Genomic DNA, 24,513 nt, shown 5'->3' with positions numbered 1-24,513 from the left:
AATCTATAGGAGCCATGTCCATTTCCATTTGACCCTGTAAAGTCTCAACCTTCTTCATATCAATCTGACCCGAGTTAATCTACAAGTTATAATCCGATTCGAAGCCCTTTTTGGATCAACACTTGTTGAATGTAATCTTCCAACGTCTTAAAATGATTCAATCATTCATTTGTTTTCCTATCCTTAAGAGTCTTTTTCAACCCTCTTCCCTTGTTACGAGGCTTAACTAGAGCAAAACCATCTTTAGTTGTTGTCTCCTTAGATATTAAAGCTTTCCATTTATCCAACTCTGGAACAAATAGAGAGGGCTTATTAGTCTAAAACCTCGTAGGATTGATCCTAGGGCACCTTCTTTGTCAATGACCATATTCATGCAATACTCAACAACAAAAAGGAAGGGATTTGTAATCAAGCTGTCGAGCCAATAAAAAAGATCCTAATTGAATTTTTATATATAATTTAGTAATATGTTGTTTAAATCAGTTTCAACATAGATGCAAGCATAAGATATTGCCTTTTTGTCTAATGTTTATTGTGAAGGGCCCATGAGCTTGCCAAGCAACATCGTCACCATATGAAGAATATCATTTTTTCAAAACTCCAATGGGAATCAGGGGAGTTGCACCTAGACACGAGTTTTGGATGAAAGCTCTTATATTGGACTAAAGCCTATATGACATGAGTTGATAAACAAGTCAACCTGATTGTTGAAATATGGACCCCCTTCAAAGGCCTTATTATGATCTGCCAAATTAGAGAGCACACTAAGAAGTAGTTATTAGTTGTCAACATTACTTTCATAACCCCCTCAGGGTTCCAGGTACACCTTGCCCAAGATTCAAGAGAAGGCAAACACACACAAATCCCCGTGAATTTGCATATTAAAGCATGATTGACAAAATAGGAAACATCCTCCTCCATAGAGTTCGATTGGATCACCAGATTCGACCTATCTTGGCTCCTTCCAAGACACCCATTCACTTTTGGGACACAAGGGCCTCTAATAAGAGCACCACTCTCTCTTTACCCATCCAACCCATGATTTGAAGAAGAGGGAACCTCTCTATTGAGAGCTTCTTTGAATGAAAACTTAGAGTCATCATGTGGCCCTTCCATAAGAACCATGGCCAAAAGGCGAGAGAAAAAACCCTACCCTAGCCAAAACACAATTTACAACAAGAAAAGGGTAGCAAGAAAGAAAAATCCATGCCTCTGAACTCACAATAATGTTGAAACTTCGACAAATAGCTGAAAAACCCTCCTAACCTATCACTTAGCCTACACTCTCCCCTTCAAACATCACACCACAAAACTTAATTTGCACATCCACATTGAACACACCAACCACCTTACCCACACATGCTAGAAGCACATACAATGCCTCTCAGAATAGTCATGACTAGGGATCAGATGCCCTAGACCATGTCGCACAGACCGTCCCTCATGATGCCATCCCACTCCAATCTTATGACCTACTTTAAGTGCTTCTTGTCTCCCCTAGTTTTTATTTCGACTTTGTTTCATACACAATACCTAATTTGAAGGATCTATTTTCTTATATTCTTTGAAATACTTAGATTTGAAATTATCTTTTGGATGACAAATAGAAATATTTTCTTGTTTATCAAAATCCACAACAAGGATTTCAGACACATGTTCAAACTTATCGAAGACAAGAAGAGTCTCATAAACTTCAAGCCTTTGAGAGTTATTTGAAGTAAAATGAACACTTTGGGTAGAAACAATAGGCTTACTTGACAACAAAGGAGCTTGATGGATATTAACAACGAAGTTAGCATGACACATATGAAAATTCCCTAGAAAGTGGAAGATCTTGTGCCATACAATCTCATTTCTCATTGAAAAAGTTGATACCTTGTATTTTACCACGACTTTCTTGATTTTGCACTATTTCATCATTCTCTTGATTTACTACCATATTTTCCTTATTTTCATCTTTAAATTTAATAGGTATTTTACAATAATAAACTTATTTTAATTTCAATTAAACTTTGGCTGGTCAAATTTTATCTTTCATAGGAGCCATGGTAAAGCCACCAACATCAGAAATCCACTCTTATTATAAGTTTTGTTAAATGGTATGTTATTATTTAAAAACAAGTTTTATTAAGTGTAATCGTTTTAGCTGCCTTCGTGGCACACCACCAAGAAACTTCGAACCTCAAAGTGAGAAACAAAAATATAAGCAACATAAACTTAATAATATAAGTTCGAAATGGAAAGCTGAGCAAGGAATGCATACAAAGAATGCCCCGCCCTCAATTTCTTCCTTTCCTTTCCTTTCCTTTCATAAAATGAAAAAATAATTTTGTGTGTGTTGAGCAGGAAGTAATCTAAATCTTTGACAAAGAAGATCCAGGCGAAGCTTAACCAGTGTGCGTTGGATCCAAACCCAGTTAACAAAATGGGCAAGGAGTTCTGGTTATTATGCTCGGCCCTCTTTCTGCTCACGACAGCTTTTGCTTCGGAATACGACCATAAGGCAAGCAACTGGACTCTTTTATTTTCCTATGCCGAAGTGCAATTATTACTGTATTAGAATAGCTTTCAACAGTGTACCTTATAAAACCCTAGATTTCGCGTGTTTTATTTATTTATCTATAATGATTTTACAAGAATTGAGCCTCGAATCAATGCTTAAAAAGTTCCTCCTTTAGGCCTCCGAATAAAAATAAAAATTATACTGGATCTAAAGCCCCTTTTGTATTTTAGCTATCGGATTGCTAGATCAACCCTCACCAGCCTCTGGAATGCAAATGACTATGTGGGCATTGTGCTTTACTTTCCATCACGCACTAGGCAAGCCTTCTGAAAGACGTGTGTAAGGATTTAGTTTTAGTTTTTGAGCCAATTTACGGATCGATTGTTTTTTCCTTGTCTCTTGATTCGTCACTTTGGGGACTGAATAAATCCTGCCGTGATTTCCAACTGTAGTGAGTCATACTGTAAATTGAGTGATTGGTTTCTTCTGACAGCTAGATCTGCATTGTGCCGTGTCTTTGATTTTTTTTTGATCTGGTGAAGGACAAATGCTAGCCCTCACCTATTAGAACTTGAGGTTCAAAGATTGAATGCCGGGTACCAACTCTTATAACCAAGGGATTGCTTTCAAAGGCAAAGGAATCGCCTCAGACCCGTCAACAGTAAAAGATAAAATTCCAGTGCAATTTAGTTATGTGCATCTAGAATTGGACGTGTCCCTACTAGACAACACTGATATGTACGTTGAATTTGGTGCAGATTAATTAGCTTTTGAATCACAACTTGGCAAAAGATTATCAAAAATCGGAAAATAACGAATTACGCATATTTTCACAAAAAAATAAATTGAACTTTTACCCTTGCTCATCAGTTGATGGGAAAAAACGTGGCCGAGCTGAAACCTATCATGAAATTGTTGGACTTTGTTAAAATTTGTTGACGAATTTATCATCCATCATGACAGATAAATTTTGTTGAGCTATAATCTTCTGTCTGCTTTGCCTTGTCATGTTCTGAGAGAAAAAAAACTAAAAAAGTAACCAAAACATTGTGTTTTGGTTGACTTTTTTCATTTTTCTTTTTTACTGTAAAGATGGCCAATTCTTACCAGATTACTTATCTTGCCAACTCTGCAATTTTGGCCAAGTCGGACTTTCCAGACTTGTTGTGGGTGCTTTATGATTCCAAATCCCAGAATCTATGAGTTTGGTTTGAGTCAGATAACACTGCTTTGCCTATCTTATTGAATATTGGCATTGTATCACAGTTTGAGCCAGAAACTTTACTTTGTTTAATTCAGTCATGCCCAAATGATCTTAGAGTATGTGATGCTGATGAGGTTTTGTTTAAAATTGCACCTTTGACAGTTGATCTGTTGTACTTTTAAACAAATCTTGTACTATGAACTCTTTAGGTATTTTTGGCTTGTAGAAGGACAACTACTCTTGCAATGGAAGGGAAGCAGGCAACATTTTGAAATACTTCCCCTGAGAAATGATATATTGGCTGGATTACCTGGATCAGGAGGACAACTGCATGCCAACTGCTGGAGGTCTCGCATCCCATACATTTATATTGCTGAAATATTTGGATGCATCATTGTATTTGGTTTGGATCATGAGGAGTAGTGTTTAGTGTTTCCCAGGTCCCTGGCTTAAGGGTTTATTATATGCCTAATTAAATTGGATATTGGGACATCTTGGCACACAAACATCTCTTCTGTTGTGTATGATCAGTTCTATTCTGCGTGTTACTGTTATTATGTGGCATACCTTTGTTATCATAAATATGTGCCCTAATATAAGGAATTTATAGGAATCATTTCCCAGTTCATAGATGAGGAAAACCTAGCTTAGGGTCATGCCTTCACATAAAACTCCATAATTAAACCACCTCAAATGCATCTTAACTATCCTATACCATTCTCCATTCGCCCAAGGGTATCATGGCACACAAACATATCTTGTGTTGTGTGATCTCTTTTGTGTTTCTACAAGTTATTTTTATTATCTTCATATTTCTGTTGTTATATGTAGGGATTGTAACATGCCCCTCCATGTATCTTCCACCCTTATATGTGTAATAGTGGGCTGAGATTCAGCTTCAGTGATGTGTGTCTGCTGTGATGCTTCATTCTGCCCAATGCTGTAAGCTAGTTTTTACCTCATTGCACTGCTCTTGACAAGGGATTTCAAGTTTGCACAACAAATTTTCTGAGCATATAAACTTACCTTTCATTCTTGTTTCTGGCTTCATCAGAGACTTTCTCTGTCAATATGCATGATTTTTTGAGGAGAATTATAATGCTGTGACTATGCTTTTGGCTTCATCCCCAAATCTCTTCAGAGCTCATTGATTTGGATTGTTATGATTCAAGGCATTTGCAACCAGCTGGAATTTCCCCTTTTTGCTTATGAGTTACCACATTGTTTTTTGATATGATAAGCCCCATGTTCATTGCCTGGTTATTAATGGCAATTCCAATATCCTTTATAATAGACGAATGCCATCACTTAATTTAAATTCCTGCAGGTACCTCCACTCCCTTTTGTTCATTGGTTCCATAGTGAAATCCCATTGATTTTAGTAACTTTCAAGAATGCAGGTGTCAGAGTTTCATACTTTATGGTTAACCGAAAGTCTTTTTTATCAGTTGGGTCATTTCTTCATTTTGAACAGATAGTTTGTTGCTTGCTTCTTTACTTATCTTTATTCTTCTCTACAATTCTTAATGGGGTAAGGCCTTGTCCTGAAATATTTGTCTATTTCTTTCCTTCCACAATGGCAATGCAACAACCATCTTTTGAACTCTTTTTGTTTGCTTTTCACTGTTTCAGATCTATGCAGGTTACTCATTGACAGACATTTATCTAAGGATTGTCTGGAGCGACCCATTGCAAGACATAGATTTTCACAATCCTGAGCCAGAATTGCATAGAGAAGGAATAGTTTCAACTTTCACTTGATATTTTATCGTTTGGTGCAAGGCATAGTGAGATGGCCCAGGAAAACCCCTTTTCTCTAGATTTCATTGAGTTAAATTCGTGCTTTATATGGCCAGCCAATTAAGAACAGAGGTTTTTGGAATACCTGGGATGCCTCAAATGAACTGACAAACTGGGTGCACCTGTGATCCAAAGTTTTCGTGGATGAGGAATCTGTATCCATATTTTACAGAGTACTTAGCCAGTCTTTACTCCAGCCCAAATTGGTGAGTCAATGTCAATAACATTGGGACACTCAGTTTGAACAAGAATTGTTTCAATCTCGTTCTCTCTTGAAGGTGTTCATTAGGAAGAGTTGGGCTGAACAAACCACATTTTTCAGTATCAGTGGTGTAGTTACTTGGGTTTAAAATTGCTCTTGTCTGTACAGTCTCAAGTTCTCTGTATGGGAATCTTTATAAGAACCTGGATTAATGTCCAAGGGACTTCTTTAAATCTTGCATTTCTGCTTTTTCTCTCATTCCACTGAAACATTGGTTAGATGGTACTGGAGACGCCCCCGGAAACGTTGCAACGTACATGTTGCTTTTGGCTGGTGTCTCCTGTTGTCTCTCAAGTTTCCTGATCAGAAATTGATGTCTTCTGCCATAAAACTTAGGGCAAAATGCAGTAAAAGGCAAAAAATGAAAATAAGCCTGCAGAAAAGCAAAGTCGAAGGGAAATAAGGAAACCATACCGTAGAAGACAAAAATCCATGCAAAGTTATAGTGATTGGATCTACTGTTGTTGTAGACTTTTTGAGAGGGATATAAACAGTTGTATGACTGATTTTCTATCATTGTAATGGTCTAGAGAGAAATTGCCTTTACTTTTAGCCTACAATATTGAGTGTTCTCAACACCTATATTATCTTACTTTCACTAAACTATTTAGAGTCTAGACTGGCTATGATACCAGCAGTACAAGCAATTTTAATTTCAGTTTTTGTTCAATTTTAAAGTTAACGTTAAACTCTACCACTGTTCTTGTTTTCAAAGTTGTGTCATGATGTTTTCTGGAAATTATTAAATTATATTAAAACAAATTGGTGTCTCCAAGTAACCTGTCTCCTATTTTTGAAAATTAGCTGTAATGGTACCAGTCTCTGGTGTCTCCAAGCACCCCCATCTCCTGGTAACTATGGATGGGAGTTCTGCATGAAAGGATTTACTTCTATATAGCAGATGCTCCATCTGACTCATCCATTAGTTTAATGGGATTCATGTCATTCCAAATATTTTTGTTGCTGGACCATTGCCGTTTTACCCTATGTCATTTATTTTTCTTGGATCTGCCTAATCTCTTTCAATTCTAGGTTGGGTTCCATTATCCAACGGTTGACTACTTTAAAGTTTGGATTCTCGCCTCTATGTTGTGGAGAAACAGCTGGGGAGTTCTTTCTGTTGAATGGTTGCCTAAAAATTTATATGTCTTCTTGCTGTTTTCTAGAGATTTTCTTTAATTAAGAAATTATCCTTTTTAAGCCATTAAATATAAGTTGCTTTGATAGGTCCAAATGCACCCAAAATTTGCTGAGGAGTTTCTTATTCTCACGGTGTTTGAATATATATATTTTTCTTAATTATTTAGTTTCCAATTCCTTTCTGATTGGCTCTGCTCCAAATTTCTGGTGGCAGATTGTGCAATCTAACCTACACATTACTGTCGGATAATCTCAAGAGATATTAAACAGGACCACTGCTTTATAAATAGTCCAGAGTTTCCACATCAATCATGTGATTTCCTGAAAGTGATATTTTGTAATATCTGATCAAATTTAATTTACTTCACAAATTTCAAATGTAAATGGCTGTTCACAAAACTCCTGAATTGGCTGTAATTTTGGTACAAATAATTAGATATCAAATAATGGATATTTTCAGAGCAATGCACTAGGGACAGCAATCAATTCATTGGTATTAAAATATCATGAGTTCTATGCATTATAGACACCAATATTCTTAGTTGGCAGACTCGGCAAGTACTTGTCAAGTTGCCAAAAACTTGCTGATTTATATGCAAAATGAGTTTCTCCTATGTTCACGCGCTAGAGAAACTCGCTGAGTTTGTGGCAAGTACTCACCGATTTTTTGGTGAGTACTCCCCAGAAACATGGCGAGTTTGACAAAAAAACTCACAATACACATTGAAAATGCAATATACGAAAAATCACAAAAAAAATCGAAAAAAATAGTCACAAAAGTCATGGTTTTGCCCTATAAATGCTTGAACACCCCTCACACTTCCTCACATAGCACCTGGAGAACAAATATTCTTCATAAAAATGTGCCAAATACTTAATTTCTCTCATAAACGATACTATTGTGAAATGGTGCGTGACAAGAAGTTTTGTGAATTGGGATCTCCAGTCCTAGATCCCCACTAGTAGTTATTGGGAGCTCTTCTCATATAAGAACTTATAAATTTGATTACAATGAGGGTATTTGGTAGTGGAGACCAGAATTGACAACTTAGACGATTGTCTTTCACTATCAAAAATTCAAATGCCATTATTATTATAAAATACAATACAACCTTCAGCCTTGCACAAGAACTTTCAGCCTCGCTCGAGAAAGGCAGACAACAAATCAGAGGGGTTCATCGATTTGGTCGAATCAGAGCCACAAACACATCCTTCAATGTTGAGCAAGTAGTGACAACGGAATGCAGAGATTAGAATCTCTCCCCAAGTTTTCACTAGACTAGGGAAGAGGAAGATGCCAAATGTTGTAATATGCAATTTTAATTTACGAATTATGATGATGATTTTCAAATGCAATCATCATACTTCATAATAGTTGTCAGCTAATTATTATTGTATCTAAATTTCACATGATGCGATTTTGTACTCAATTTGTTTTCAAACGAATTAAATTTAATAGGAAACACTTTTGTACTCATTGGATATATTGTCTTTGAATTTTGCAAAAAGAATATGTTTTTGAAGAAATTTAAGCAATTTTTTAAGTTGTTGAGTTTTTAGCCAAGTTGCAAATTTTGGGTTTGCTGAGGTTTTGCTGAGTCTGAGTTTGCCAACTATGTTTAGGAAATTGCTGCTATTCAGATGCAACTCCCTTAATCAGTTTTGTGGCACTCTCAGATCAGCAGATTCAGCACTAAACGAGAAAAATGTTCTGTGCCCATCTTCATTCAACCACTTAGCCAATAATAATGATACGGCATTTCTCAAATAAGCAGATAACAACTGCATGGACTGGTTAATATGAACAGTGATTACAGTAAGACAAAATATTGAGATGTATCTGTAAGTTAAAAGGATACTTCGTTAATTACAAACTGAAGATTAATCAGATTTGCACAATGGTGATCTCCATGTGGAATTACTCTAATGAATTGTGGGGTTTTGTCCTCCAATTCAGAGGGTTTTGTCTTCAGATTAATTGAACCAATGTTCCATGCTCCACAGGAGTAAAAATCAGATAAATGTTTTTCAATTTTCCCCTCTCCCCTTTGCTTGGTCTCTCTTAAATAGATTGTTTTCTCCAATAGTCACCACTCTTCAAATTTCTCCTGGTTAATAACTAAATTATAATTTCATTTTGTGATATTATTTAATCTCTGTCTTCTGCAATTCTCAATCGCTGATATTACCTTGCACTTTGTCCTAAAAACATTCAAATACTTATGAGTAATTAATCTTCAAACTGAATTTTACTAATCCCATTTGTACTCCCAAAATGGAATTACCAAATTGATTGAAGCGTTTAGTCTAGGTCTAATTTTGAAGAGGGGGGCATTACAAACCAGCTCCATATTTCTGGTGGCAGATTGTGCAATCTAACATACACTGACACCTCTGGCAGATAATCTAAAGAGATTTCAGACAAGACCACTGCTTCATAAACAGTTCAGACTTTCCAGTTTCCACATGGTCTTATTTCAGTGTAAAAAGATGGCTACTTTATTCTTATTTGAATTGAAAATTGCCATACAATAACCGTAATGGCATTGTTTTGAATCTTGATGTCAAAATTTCCTTCCACAAACTATTTATCGTTTGACCGTGCCTCCAAATCTATATCTTGAGCCAAGTTTCACTCAGTTTGTCTACTAGGGCTTGCACAGCTTATAAGTTATAACTCAACTTCCGCATCAATCACTTCCTGGACCACGTCTACCATGTGCTAGTCCTTGTCATTTTTGAAGCATTTGGATTGTAATAGTAAGTCATTTTAATCAATGAATGCCATATTTCATAGGGCTCTTGCTGTCATTGGATCTCTGCCAATTTTCATTTTCCTCTTGGCCTGTTATCAACATCTTCACCGAAAGAAACCCTAGGTTGTGTGCTTGCTTACTGCTTTAAATATCATGCTTTGAATTTTCTGGCATTTATTTGTTCTGAACAATTATTCAGTATGTTTGCTTGTGCCCCCTGTTTATCAAACTCCCAAGATGCACTCCTACATTCTTAAATGAGATGTGTTCTGGTGAGTATTTTGCAAAAGTCAACGGGGACTTGCAGCCACTGATTTATTTTTAATACCATTTGGATTGGGCAAACCCCATAGTGAAAGAGGAACCTTGGTGGATGCCAGGAAACACTCTCGACCATTAGTCTTTATATTACACCATCGCACTGAAGATCTATTGACATAAGTCTATATATTATCTTTTGGTTTTGTAAGCTTCTAGAAACACGCCCTGAAGAAATGTAGCACACAGAATAGACTTTCTTTGTCTTAATGGAAGTCTGATTGGTATCTATTCTTACATAGTTGCTGAAAACCTACATGTAGCAGCATCTTTTTCTTTCATGCCATGTACATTTGATAGAAAATTTATCTCAGCCTTGGCATCATTCTGAGACTGCACTTTTGCATAAGTATTTATTATATTATGTGACAGAGCACAGCTCTAATTGTATTTTCAGAAAATCTCAACACTGTCTTGCATTTGTGCATAAAATTTTTCGATATTTGACACAAATGGTCTGTGAGCCATTTTACCCTTCATCCTATTTTTATCTTTTTAGTTGACCTACAATTGACGGCTTGATTTTATTATCATTACTTTCTAGCAAGATCCATATTTCCTCACCAATGCAATTTCTCTCTGCTATGTGGCAATGGGTGAAATTGTAGAACTAAAACTGGCACACAGGTAAATCCATAAACATAACATAGATGAACTGCCTGTATCCATTGATCATGCATTCAAACAATTTAATATCTGGTAATCTTTTAATTAATATTTCTGATCCTTGTGTTAAATTATAAATTTGTAAACATTTGTGTACACTTCATTGGAGCTTCTTTTGCTAGTTCTTTGATTAGAATTTTATAATTTTGTAATAAACTGAAAGAATTTATGCTTTTTCTGTGAGCAGTATGGAGCGGGTGATACTGTCACCTTATGGGTGAACAAAGTTGGCCCTTATAACAATCCTCAAGAAACATACAACTACTATAGTCTTCCTTTTTGTCATCCAGGGAAAAATGCTGTGCACAAATGGGGTGGGCTCGGTGAAGTTCTGGGAGGAAATGAGCTCATTGACAGCCAAATCGAAATAAAATTTCGAAGTAAGACTTTTTTTTTTCGTTCTTTGGATTCGAGGGTGAAGTACCATAGTGGCATCTATTTTTTGAGTTTGTAGACCCACAAACATGGTTAATTTTGGTCTATGCTCTTACAAGATATGGTGGGCCTGACTATGAAAAAGGACTGCAGTGTTATGAGTTTAACAAATCATCGTTTTGTTTGGCTACAGGTTATGATTAGATAATGTTCAGTCAAAAAACTGCATGTACTGGTACTCAAGTTGCATTTGAAAGTTTTTCTAACAGAGGTTGTTTTGTGGCAGAAACTGTTGAGCGAGGGACAATCTGTGAACTTGAACTTGATGCTGCAAAAGTGAAACAGTTTAAGGATGCTATTGAGAATACCTACTGGTTTGAATTCTTTATGGGTGCGCCCTTTCTCCTTAGGCATGATGTTTCCTTATGCTAAACATGAATTTCGACAGGTTGATATGCAAAGTGATCTTGACTGACCTGTGCTTATTTGTTTATCATGGATGGGGCATTGGTCTGCTTGTCCAGACGATCTACCTCTGTGGGGTATGTCTGCTATTCTATTTGTTTTCTACTTTAAAATCTCTGTTACAATTGTTTTTGTTTCAGAGTTTCTCTAGTCTATTAGGATATATGACACTGTCTCTTCTTCACAGGTTTTGTTGGTGAACAGAATGCACAGAAGAGTGATGACCAGAAGTATTTGTTATACACTCACAAGAATATTATTTTGAAATTCAATAATGACCAGGCGAGTTGAATGTGTATTATTTTCACTCTTTTAAAGTTTATTTCAATCATCTGGCATGATTGATTACATTTGGATATCCTTTTCTGTTCATACAAATCACATGTAATTCGAATTGCAGATAATTCATGTCAACCTCACTCAGGAAAATCCTACTCCACTTACTGCTGGAAAGTCATTGGAGCTTACTTATTCAGTAAAGTGGGTTGAGACAAATGTAACCTTTGCTAGGCGATTTGATGTATATTTAGACTATCCTTTCTTTGAACACCAGGTAAAATGGAGGAGTTCAATTGTATCGAGTGAAGTTAACAACAAAGGCATATATATTTACATTGTTATTTACCTCGCCTATCCCAGTCATGCAATGTTACTTGCTGGAATATTTTTATATACTATGCTTTAGGACAAGTTAAAGTCTTAATGATAATAAACCATGGTGGTCCTTTTGCAAAGAGATGATCATTTCACTTCCTTTTATTCCACAAAGTTTTTTTTGTCTCTGAAATAGGAAAGTCGAGTTTGCTTACTTTTCGTTGTTTTTCTATAAACAGATCCATTGGTTCTCCATCTTCAATTCATTCATGATGGTTATTTTTCTCACTGGTTTAGTATCAATGATCTTGATGCGAACTCTGAGAAATGACTATGCAAAATATGCTCGAGAGGACGATGATTTAGAAAGTTTGGTAAGTGATTACTTGCACCTGTAATGTGCTTCAAGTGTTTTCTTTTCTATGTTTCTGTATTTGCCTGCAGGTTGCCTGCAGGTTTTGTGCTTTTGGTGTATTTCTATCGTACTCTAGGATTTAGAAATCTGCTGCCAAAGCATCTAGGAATTAGAGTCATTATACATCTTTGGGTGCCTTCTTAATGCTGTATGTGAGATAAATAATGTGATTTCGTTTTAAGATTGTGGGTTTGTTTCCGTTGATAATTTAACTTTATGTTTTTAATTTTAATCTTGTGGGCATCCTTTCTATAGGAGAGGGATGTTAGTGAAGAGTCAGGTTGGAAGCTTGTTCATGGAGATGTTTTTAGAACACCTAGAAGCTTGGTCATGCTTTCAGCATTAGTGGGCACAGGAGCACAACTTGCTACGCTTGTGCTTCTTGTCATCCTACTGGCAATCATTGGCATGCTATACATTGGGTATGTGAATTTACTATTTTTGAGAATGTTTGTTGACAGCTGATTAAAAAAAAATAAAACTGTGTCCTATTACTACTTTCATGTCTCAGAAGTTAAGTTAGGTACTAAATAACCTTAGCTTTTTCCTGTGATCTTGTCCCAGCATAATATACGTTTTATTGTTAATTTGGCATTTTGCTTGTAGATAATTTGGCCTCACAGACATGGTTTTTAAATTGTGTGTTCATTCTCACTCCATAAAATTCTGGCTTTTTTTCAATATAATGATTTTTAAGATTCCTTCTTATTTTTTTTTTCGTAAAAACTTTCATGCCTCGAGTTAACTCACAGTTTGCATAGATTTGATGAATTAGTTTTGGAACGATGCAGGCCAAGACACTTTTTTGTTTTCAAATTTAAAGTTTGGTTACATAGGAAGAAACTACAGATATACATTTAATGCATTAGGCAAATTTTGAAAGTGTATGTATACCAACTTTTTCCAAATGCTTGGTCTCTCATCCAATGTAAATTTTTCCATTAAGGTCCAGGTGAAATGAATAGAACACTGAATAAGTACCAAAATTATACATATTTGTTTGTGTTATGTTTATTAAATGCTGAGCTTTTGATGTTTTGATGATTTTCTTGGCTGGCTCCAACAAGTTTTAGGCCAAGCGGAGGTAGGAATATTGTATAGGGCATGTTATAAAATGTGGATTATATTAAAATAATATTGTAATGTTGATATAATGGTCATCTTAGTCATTTAGTTAGTATTTAGAAACTTCCTTTTATTTCTTTCGTCTTTAGTTAGTTTTAGGAACTTTCCTTTCTGTCTTTTGTGTTTTTATTCTTGATCGTTTCCATTATGGAAAGATCCTCTTGTAATATCTATTTAAGGAATTTTCATCTCCTTTGTAAACAACATCGAATTATCATTTCATGGTATTAGAGCTTAGGTTCTTTTTTGGTGAATTTTTTTAGTAAATAAAATTTGTGGGTTTTTTGTTTTTTCTCCACAAAAAATCATGGTAGGGTTTTGTTTTATTTTTTCCCAATGCACGGGCTTTGGGGACGGGTTTCGGGGATGGGGGCACAAAGGGCCCAAGTTTGGCGATGACAGGGGGGTGGCCAGGTGGTGGTGCTGATATAGTTATACATATACTTTATAGTACTTGAAAAACTAGTTTTGAAAAGATGTATAATAGTATAACAGTATAAGAATTACATTTCAAATGAAACTATAGGAAATTAGCAAAATTATAACATAGCAAAATTTGAAATACTAAATCTAAATACGAAGATTTCTTGAATGCTAATTGCTAAATAAAATTTGACCAATGAAATTGTCAAATTGGAGATTTCTATTATATCAAAAATATGAATATCTGATGTCATATGAGATATCACAAAGTCTATAAAGATGATTACATGATTCATCATTACAATGAGTAGCAAATACATATGCTAATAGCAATAGCATTACAAAAGACAAAATGCCAAAATGTCAAAACTCAAAATGTAGTGAAGGGAGGCCTCTAATCACATCTGCAAACTCTTCATCACTGGAGTTGTTGGACTCCACAAGGTCAAGATCCCTCAAACTCACACCAACCGGCCCTGTATCTAAAGTGGTAGGATCTTCCTCATCAATCTGTGTTGGCTCCTTTGGCTCTACATCCCATCGTGCCACTGGACTCTCGTTGTACACAAGTGTCTTGCGGTCCATGAGACGCAAAGCACTGTGTACAGCCACAAGATTCTCTACTCTCTTAGACGTAAGTTTGTTCCTTGTAAGAGAGTGGATGAGTCTATATGTAGACTAGTTCCTCTCTGCAGCTGAAGAACTGGAAACTTGGGATAGTAGACAAATAGCTAGAGTGGTGGTCAAAGATTTTGGATCATGACAATTCCACCACAAAAGTGGGTCCTCCTATGCCATAGTTTCTATATCCATCTTTGCGGCACCTGAATAGCCTCTAAGAGTGGCAAATCTTCCCCACTCAGTTCAAATTATGTCAACATCTCTAGAATCATACATCTTCTCTTTGTACCTAAAGAAACCCGCCTTCACCTCATCATCCTGAATCGGTGTCACTCTACCCGGCCTAGCCTTGAACCACTTAGGATTTAAGGTAAAAGCAACCATATGCAAAGGACTGTTCAACTTGTCCCATCTGCGTTGAATGATTGGCCGGATGTGCTCATTGTAGAATGGTAGAGAGGGGTCCTTCACTCGCACAACAACCCTCATCTGGTCAAGCATAGAGTTGATGCACTCATACACCTCTCCAAGGTTAGGTGCATCCCCATCCCCATATCTGATGACTTGGAATATAGGAGAAATGATGGAGACAATGTATTTCACATCTGTCCAAAACACATTACTCTTCATTGTCTTCTTCACCCTTCTCCCCTCCTCTATCTTGGCCTCAACCCACCTATTCCACTCATTAGTCATAACCATGAGTTGCAATGCCTCTTGCAACTCAATCATTCTTTCCAAGAGAATGAAATAGGATGCATATTTGGTCTCAACTAGTTTCAAAAACTCCTTTGTGAAGGTCCTAAAGAGTGTATGTGAAGTGTGGTGGTTGTAGATAAACATTTGCACATCTCTTGCATCGCTGACCACTCCTCTAATCCAATCAATTTTCCCCATGTCCTTGAGTGCATTGTTCATGTCATACACACAACATGGGGTCCACCAAATATGTCTATAGGCTGCCTCAATGAGTTTCCCTGCTGCTCTACACACATGGGTTGCATCTGTTACTACTTGGACCACATTGTGTGGCCCAACCTCCTCAATAGCCTCCCCGAGGACCTGAAACTGAAAATCAGCATCTTTGTGATGTCTTGTACAATCAACTGCTCTAAGGAAGTATGGGTCCTCAGCACATGTGACCATGATGTTGATGAGTGGATGATGGCTAATGTCCGTCTACCCATCCATAACTATGCTGCACCCAGATGCCACCCAACATGCCTTCATCTTCTCCGCCAAAATATTGACCTTCATCTTCTTCGCCAAAATATTGAACTTGGAATAACTCTTATCCAAGATCGAGGTCCTCAATTTTGTCTCACTTGGTGGCACATATGATGGTCCTCCCTTCACCACCATAGACATCGCCTCCCTATAATGAGACCGTGCAATATGCAATGGGATGCCATCGACAAAGAAGAACCTGCCAATGGACTCATCTATCTCATCTCTCAGCTAGACATTGAACATATCAGCTATGGGGTTACTCTGCGATGTTTGCAACTTGTGTTTCCTTGCCCCCCTAGCCTCTTGTGATTGTGGCATGGCACTAGAAGTGGAAGTGGATGAAGGTCTAAACCATAGATGAAAAAATTGTCTAAAAAATGCCAAAATCGCGATTTCTCCCGAGTCAGAACCCTAGATGATTTAATCGTCGTTTAAATTGGTAGCAATTTTCTTTAAAAAATTGGGAGATTTTTGTCTATAAAATCGTGCGGAAAGCTGTAAAAATCACGGTATAAAAAAGTGCGGAAATGTTTATAATATCTGGCAAACCTAAAAGCGGCTTTATTTTTTACGGACGAGGGGAAAGTTAATTTTTTTAAGTGCGTGATTGGAGGGAGACGCAACAGCCGATGGGATTGACGAAAGTTGTTGACGCCACAGCAGACGGGTTGTAGAGGTAAGGGTAGATTTATTGTAGAACAAGGTTTAACTAATAGATTGTATTTATTGCGACATAGGGAATTTAGGATACTGGATATGTCTATCCAGTTTTTATTGTAGAGTATCCTGTATCCACTATGTGAATAGTGAATACACTGTCTTTGAAATAAATTAATTGCGACATAGTATCACATACATAGTGAATTTATTGTGACATAGTGGATACTGGATAGACATATAAAAGATAGGATATCATAAATTCACAATGTTTAACTAATTACCATTATTTTCCTAAATAGCTTAGATGTAAGAAAATTAAACATCTTAAAAAATAGAACACAGAGGAAATTTGTAATAGAACACTGTTCGAATTCGTAATATGCTCTGTAACTTACAAAGATTTAAATTAGTATGATTTATATATGATGGAAACTAGTAATATGTTATTGTGTTCTATAAATTTAGTGTATATGTGTGTTTTTTTAGAATATTTTAAGAAATTATATATTTTCAAATGTTTGATAATTTTGCCGATTTATTGCCGATTTCCGATTTTAAAAATTTTTTCGGCCAAAAGATTTATTGCCGATTAAGATTTTTTCATTTATGGTCTAAACGTCATTCCTCTCGGTTGTGATGCATGAGGAAGTATGGTGCCCCAAAGTTTGTTCATCTCAATTCTGTACTCCATATTTTTAGTTTCCTTCAAAAACTTACAATGATCCACACCTTTTCCTGTCCAAAAAGTAAGTGTGCATTCACTCTAGTGATGCTACCAAACCATTCAACCCCACAAATGTTGCACTTCCACTTCCTTGTTCCCCCACTTGTACGTGATGTGCCTTCTACTCTTGAAGCAAACTATCTTAGAGGTGATCTAGGATCATCAACACCCCTAGCAAACTATGTCAACAACTCCGAAGGGCAACCTGTACTAGCTGGTGCACTCGCCATGGAACTAGATTGGGCTCCAGATCAACCCCATGCTCACCCACCTCATTCTTAGGTTCAAATTTTGAATCATGTTCACTATGAGATTGGATTTCCATCTCATCCTTCAAAATAAAAATAAAAATAAATTCAGGCTAGTTTAACAAATTGAAATACAAATTTGAAATTTCAATTTTGAAAACAAAATTTACAATTTATGATTTTATATTATTTAATATAAAAATAATAAAATTTGATGTTGAATAATTTTGCCTTCAAGATTCAACATCAAATCTGATTTTGAGATGAATAAATTAAAAAAACATGTTTAAACAAACAAAGAATTGAAAATTAAAAAAAAAACCATAAAAAAAAAACAAATAAAAAACAAGAAAATCTGAAAAACCCTACCTTGTGCTTGAAAAATCTCTCCAAAATGTTGTAGAATGCTTTTCCTCTTCTTCTTGCTCCTTCTCACTCATCTCATACTTGCATTCACTCTTTTCACTCCTTCAATCACCAAATATGGTGGTTTTGTGTTGTTTTGGGGTAAGGGGTTGGGCTCACATCTTATTAGGGTTACCCCCCAACCCTCAAAAATAGCTTTTGACGTGTGGGCGACCAGAGACGTCTAGATGTCTCCTTGCCCCTCGAGAAATGCCTAGGCATCTACCAAGGAGACGTGGAGACTTTAGAGACATCTCTACGTCTCCATGTCTCCTTGGGAGACACAAAGACGTTTCCCCATCTCCGGTGGAGCACCGGTGGTGGTGGTGGTGGGACGACAGGAGATGTCATGTCCCCGTTTCCCTATCCCAGAAACGTCCCCGTCTTGAAAGGTGTTTCCATCGAACGCTGTTTTTTCCACTAAAATAAGGGAGTTTTATTTCTGTTTACTACTTGTGATGGTTGCGAGAAAAGTTTTTGAATAGATTGGTAGGTTTTGTACTATTTTTCCAAAAATTGTGGATGGGTTTTTTGATTTTTCTCCACAAAAAATCATGGAGGGTTTTGCATGATTTTCTCTTCAAAAATTGTGGTTTCTTTGTTCATTTTTTGCACGATTTTTTAACACAAAAATTGTGTTCTTTATTTGCTGAGGGTTTTCTGATTTTTTCCACAAAAAATCATATAGGGTGTTGTTGTTTTTTGGGTTTTCTGATTTTTTTTCCAAAAAAAATCATGATGGTTTTTTTGTGCAAGTTTTGAGAAGCTAATCTCGGTGTCTCTAGATAAAGGGAGGGATTTTTTTTTTTACCCAACATCATGTTGGTAGGATTCTGATAGAAGGATTATGGTAAACTTGGTCATATCTACAGATTCTGCAGAACTAGGGAGGGTCTCAGCAGGCTTATGTCGTAGAGCATTCTGAGGAGAAGGGGGTAGCCAGCCTTCTATGCATGGCCAAATGACCAGCAGATTATGTCCAGTCTTCTGTAGGGTAGTTAGTAGAATGACCATTAAGGGAGGGTATTAAAATAATATTGTAATGTTGTTATAATAGTCATCTTAGTCATTCAGTTAGTATTTAGAAATTTCCTTTTATTTTTTTCGTTTTTTAATTAGTTTTAGAAAGTTTCCTTTCTGTCTTTTGTGTTTCTATTCTTGATTGTTTCCATTATGGAAAGATCCTCTTGTAATCTCTATTTAAGGAGTTTTTATCTCCTTGTAATCAACATCAAATTATCATTTCAGATTATATGACTGATTTAATGAAAGGGAAATAAACCGGTCCCTGCATGCTATAGCTGCAGGACTTTGCTTTGTTCTTGCCAAGACTTGAGCAAGAGGTGATGGAAGATGTTTGTTGATGACACAAATGTATATTTGCATAATGGTAAGAAGAGCATCGATGATTTCCTTACACACCTATATGGTTTTTGTAAGATCTAAAGTCCACCACGGAATCAGAGATCGATGGTTTTATCTCATTCTGGATGTGCTTTTGGGTAGAAAAAAAGGCACCTTCATGTGCCAAGTAGATAGAAAGAAGACACTGGTTTATATCTACAAGCAAATTCACATCATCACCCTGCACAAAAAGTGAGTGTTTTGAAAACACTAGCAACCAGAGCCTTAAGCATCTCAGAAAATAACATTTGGGCTTGGAAAGAGAGCACCTTTCCAAGGTATTAACAAAGAATGGTACTAAACTCTGTAAGGCATTTGAATAAGCAATGGAGATACAAAACCTGAAAGTAATGATGTTGAGAAAGAGGCTGCATAAGAGCATAAGAGAGAGAGGCATATTTACCTTACATTAGGCATACATCAGACAAAATTGCAAAAAAATTGAGAATAAAAGGAATTGATGCCAATTTCTAACATGTTAATAATCTGAAGAACAAATTAAGCTTGGTAAAAGACAAATGTGAGTGTAAAAAGTGGAGTATATGTGATAGAATGTTCATGTGGAAGACCGTATATTGGAGAAATTGGTAAATCCATCCAAACCCGAATTTGCGAACATGATCTGGAGATAAAACATGATAGAGTGGAAAAGTCAGCCTTGGCAGAATTGTCTTACAACAAAATATGAAGTTTCATATTTGCATTATTGAAGCTGAAATGTTGGGAAGGGAGGACCACAATTTGAAGAGGCAGAGAGAAGTGATAGGGATTACATTATAACGATATTAATGGGGATGGGGGATGGGCGATTAGAAACTCTTGGAGGTCTCTAATACATGACCTTAAACAGTAATTAACTATAAAAAAAATAAAATAGAAAATATTAATTGATGCATTTGGCTGATTGTTCTCAAATACCTTATAGAAACCCATTACAGCATGTATTTAAGGAACAATCGATTGAATCTAAAACACCATCAACTTTGATCTTAAATCTATTAATTCCTTGAAATAAGGAGATTGGAGGCCTTGTTGATGTGTGTTTTAGGCACATAACATTACAGAATAAATTACCAAGATAATTTACCCTCTTGAACAAAATCACCTCAAATGCTAAGAATGAGATCAACTAGAATGATTCCAAGGTTTCTACATGTTAGGTCTTGGCGAGTGGGTAACTCAATGGTTGATGTGAATTGCTGTGTTTCACTTGGGGACTTACGCAAATGTTTGGATTATCATGAATGATGTGGAATAGGTGTGCTGACAACTTAAGATTTATCAATATGGCTTTGGATTTACTTCTTACTAAAAAAATGGGCAAAAGGAATAGGGTTCAGGAAATATATTCTAAAACTAGGAATGTAGGAAATGGTGAATGGATTTAATGGAATCAAACTAGGCGAGGTCTCACAATCAAGTATTGACACAAGCTTAGTGCAATCGTCTAAGGTATACTTGAGGATTTTCAGGCTATCACCATCAAACGTTGACACCATCCAAGTTGATGCTTGTCAAGGGACGCGTAATAGTTGAAGTTAAGCTTACTTAAATTCCAGTTGACCACACAAGGTGCACTTATCAGCGGCAAGAGGCTAGTGGTATGGATTAAGGATTCCACACAAATAAATTCAACAAATCTTTCACTCAATCTAACATACATGAAAATAAATTCTAATCTAAATTCTAATCTAACTTGGAGGAATTGAGAACCATGAATGCCAAGACAACATTTGAAGAGCAAAATCACTAACAATTGAACAATGATTAGGATTCAAATAGCTGTAGCATCTACCAACAATTCTACAAAAATTCTCTTACAAATGAGAGACAAGGAGGCATATATAGAGTCTCTTACAAAATGGATGGCCAAGATTGATCCAAGATCAATGGTCGAGATCATGCCAACAAAATCCTAGAATTGCCCTAATTAGGGTTACATCAAAAATGGCACCACCAAGATATGGCTCAATGAAAAGATACCTAGTCATCAAATAGGGAATCTTATAGAAGATTCCTTCCTGCATCTCTCTCTCTTTTAGCATACTCCAAGAATCTGGCCAATACTGAATCAAACTCCTCCATGGAAATGCTAGGCAAGATATCTTGTTGTAAATCAATCATGTCCAGCGAGTCCGAGCAAGCATTCAAAGTGTTCTTCCATTCTGGCATGAGCTTCTGCGAACTATGAACATGAATCAACAAAGAGACCAAGTCGTCTATCTAACTCTTCTTCAAAGAGTCCAATTGGCAAAAATACATAAATTTCATCTTGTCTCTTAATTCGGCTAAGTGTAAACCACTAGCATCACTAACATCAACACCCAATAATTCCTCAATCGAGGCAAGGATCCTCATCTGAATGTCTTGAATTAATCCTTCCATCTCCATACAACTCGACTGGGCACTCTCATAAGTTGATTTCTTCACGGCTAATGAACAATACCGGCCATGGAAATCGTATCTGTCTCCACTGTGCACAATGTTCTCGCTGACCAAGGCGGAATTAGGAATCTTCTTCAAAGCCTGGAGGCGTGGAATAGTCTTCTCTTGGATAGGCCAGAATTCTTCCCAAACTCCCTTCAAATAATGGATTTTGAATACGAGACCTGTTGTCCTATCATATGCATGGACAAACTGAGTAAGGAAATCATCTGCCTATTTTCTTGTGCTCTCAATCCACTTTTCCACCTCCGAGTGTGTACCTCTCATTACCTCACAGTGTGAATGTATTCCATGGTCAACTGCAATAGGGGAAATAAGGGTGGGATTTCCACGCCTTGTCCCTGCAATATACTCTCTGAGTCTAATATTCTCTTCTCTGTACCTTTCTTTATCCGCAACCTCTCTGTCTAACCTTGCATCAATTGCCTTGAGGTTTTCACCAACCTCATGAAATTCTTGCTTTCTCTATGTACGACCAAGGGCAACTGAAGTGATCTGGAAATCCATAGGAGTAGCCATGTCCGCTGTCACGCCTGCAATAGGAACAACAATCTGCGCAATCCGCATTCCTGTCTCATCTCTAACTATGTGCGATAAAATCTCCGCTCTCTTGGGCTCCTCCTTAGCACTCCTAGCTAGGTAGTCATCAATGTCGTCAATAGGCTATACCTCTATCATTTGTTTACTTTTTTCCATACTTCTCATCAGCCATTCAGGAATAGCGGCCATCTCCATACCATCATCGAGACATATTTCTCGATCAAGTCCTCTCAATGCCGAGATAACATCATCATTATCATCAAGACTATTCTTGGTCCAATCATATATCTCATTTCCCAAACTTACTTCCAAAAGGATAGTAGGGGATTCCGGCTGATCATTATTCTCATCAGGAGGTGCAGATGTCGCTGTGGCATGGAACTCCTGAATATTTTCTGGTAGTATCACTGTGTTGGAACACTGATGAGTCTCCTTGTTTTGTTCTGTTACTTCAATCACTTCGATTGATGAGACACTGGGAGGGGGTGAAGGAATGATAAGTGGAGGAATGATAGTCTTCTGTTTCTTCTTCATCTTATCAATCTTCTTCCCTCTGGCCTTGACTTCTCCTAGCGTGTTCTTCCTTCTCTTGGGAGCTTGACTCTCTTCGTCTGCATGAATCCTGACGTCACTGACAATCTTCTGATCATCCTCGGAAATAGACTCATCTGGCTTCATCCTTTCATAAGTGAAGGGAACACCCATGCCAACTAACTTATTCATCTGTATATCTACCCATATGCGGGAGAAATTCAAGACCCCTCTCATCAATATATTCAGGTCAATCTCCTTTGACTCTGACCAATTTGGCCATAGGATTACCTTCTTCATTTCACTCTCATACTGTGGATGTGTATGATCTTTGTCATCTAATACCTGATTAGGAATGAGGAAAAGTCCACACTTCCTCATGAAATCCATTGACATTCTGGACCACATTCTTCTCTTCACTGCTTGCTCGTCCATCATGTCAGCCCAATAATCTACTATGTCAATCTTGTGAGTGAACTTCTCTCCCCTGATCCTTCCGATCTTCTTGTCTAGAGCGAATCTTTCTCTTTTCTTGTATGTAGCAAATCGGTAGAATGCAAGCTCCTCACTCGCAGTGCTGGCGTCTATGGCGGACTGACAAACCTCTGACGTCTTTCCAACTGAAATAGGGAATGTCATGTCTGTCCTATGCTTCTCTCTCTAAATAACATCGAACTCTAGAAGCTGTCTTACCACTTCCAACAATATCATTATGTCGGTTGGATACCTAGGAAGTTTGTAGGGTTCAGATTGAAACCCATGAATCCTCAGGTATGTGAAAGTGGGAAACTGTATATACCATGATCCATACTTTTCTATTAACTCTGTTGCCTCCTTGGACAATCTTTTGTGGATTCCGCCTTGCAGGATCCGCGTGATGTACATAGTGAATGCATCATTCACTCTCTTATAGTCTTCAATTCTATACATTCTCAGCTGGGGGTAGCATTCATGACTCTTGAACCGTCCTTGCCCACTCCCGACTTCACCTTTTCATATTAATCCTTTGTATGAAACAAATCGTGCAAACAGGTATACCAGGTAAGAAGTCATGGCGAATGACTTGGACTGCTCTACATTCCTCAGCTGAAAATCCAGATTGTCACTTATAATCTTTGACCAATTTACTAGTGTTCCTCTAAGACAATCCTAGATGAAGTAGAACATCCATCCATCAAATATTGCTCCCTGTGGCATCCCCATCACTCTGTTGAGTAGGAATATCAAATCACTAGACTCCTTAAAATCTATGCACATGAGTGTCTTGGGAGCCTTGGAATGATGAGACCTAGGCTCAATCATCCACTCTTTGTTAATTAAATTTTTGCATACACCCATCTTCTTTATGTATCTTTCTGCATAATCCTCCTTGGTCACATCCTTCATGTCTGTTCCACGTGGAATTCCGAACACCTCTGCAATAGCATCCTCAACAAGGTAGGTGATGACAACGCCCTTAGGAGTCTTGATCATTCTTGTGAGTGGATCATAACATCGTGCACACTCCAAGATAAGCTTGCTGCACTGTATGGACTGTGGAAGTCCAACCGCATGGAAAATGCCACTCTTCATAATATTCGCATATGCTGAGGAAGGATCTCTGACTCCAAACATTCGACGCTACATTTGGTCGAAGTCTAGAAAATGCATGTTTGTATC

The 24,513-nt window shown here is 37.0% G+C and overlaps 1 protein-coding gene across 1 annotated transcript in view; it reads left to right on the top strand.

Moving 5' to 3' along the window:
• Positions 1-2,225: 2,225 nt before the first annotated feature.
• Positions 2,226-24,513, top strand: part of LOC131060559 (transmembrane 9 superfamily member 1) — a 35,510-nt gene continuing 13,222 nt past the window's right edge. The window contains exons 1-8 of the mRNA XM_057993824.2: positions 2,226-2,503; positions 10,837-11,029; positions 11,311-11,415; positions 11,549-11,566; positions 11,677-11,771; positions 11,890-12,042; positions 12,323-12,457; positions 12,754-12,920. Of these exons, the coding sequence (XP_057849807.1) occupies positions 2,426-2,503; positions 10,837-11,029; positions 11,311-11,415; positions 11,549-11,566; positions 11,677-11,771; positions 11,890-12,042; positions 12,323-12,457; positions 12,754-12,920 (944 nt within the window). The 5' untranslated portion in view covers positions 2,226-2,425. The remainder of the gene's footprint in view (positions 2,504-10,836; positions 11,030-11,310; positions 11,416-11,548; positions 11,567-11,676; positions 11,772-11,889; positions 12,043-12,322; positions 12,458-12,753; positions 12,921-24,513) is intronic.

Source organism: Cryptomeria japonica, chromosome 8, assembly GCF_030272615.1.
Source record: "Cryptomeria japonica chromosome 8, Sugi_1.0, whole genome shotgun sequence".
Lineage (NCBI taxonomy): Eukaryota > Viridiplantae > Streptophyta > Pinopsida > Cupressales > Cupressaceae > Cryptomeria > Cryptomeria japonica.
Note: the sequence above shows the minus strand (reverse complement) of the source record. Positions and strands in the feature narration are given on the sequence as shown.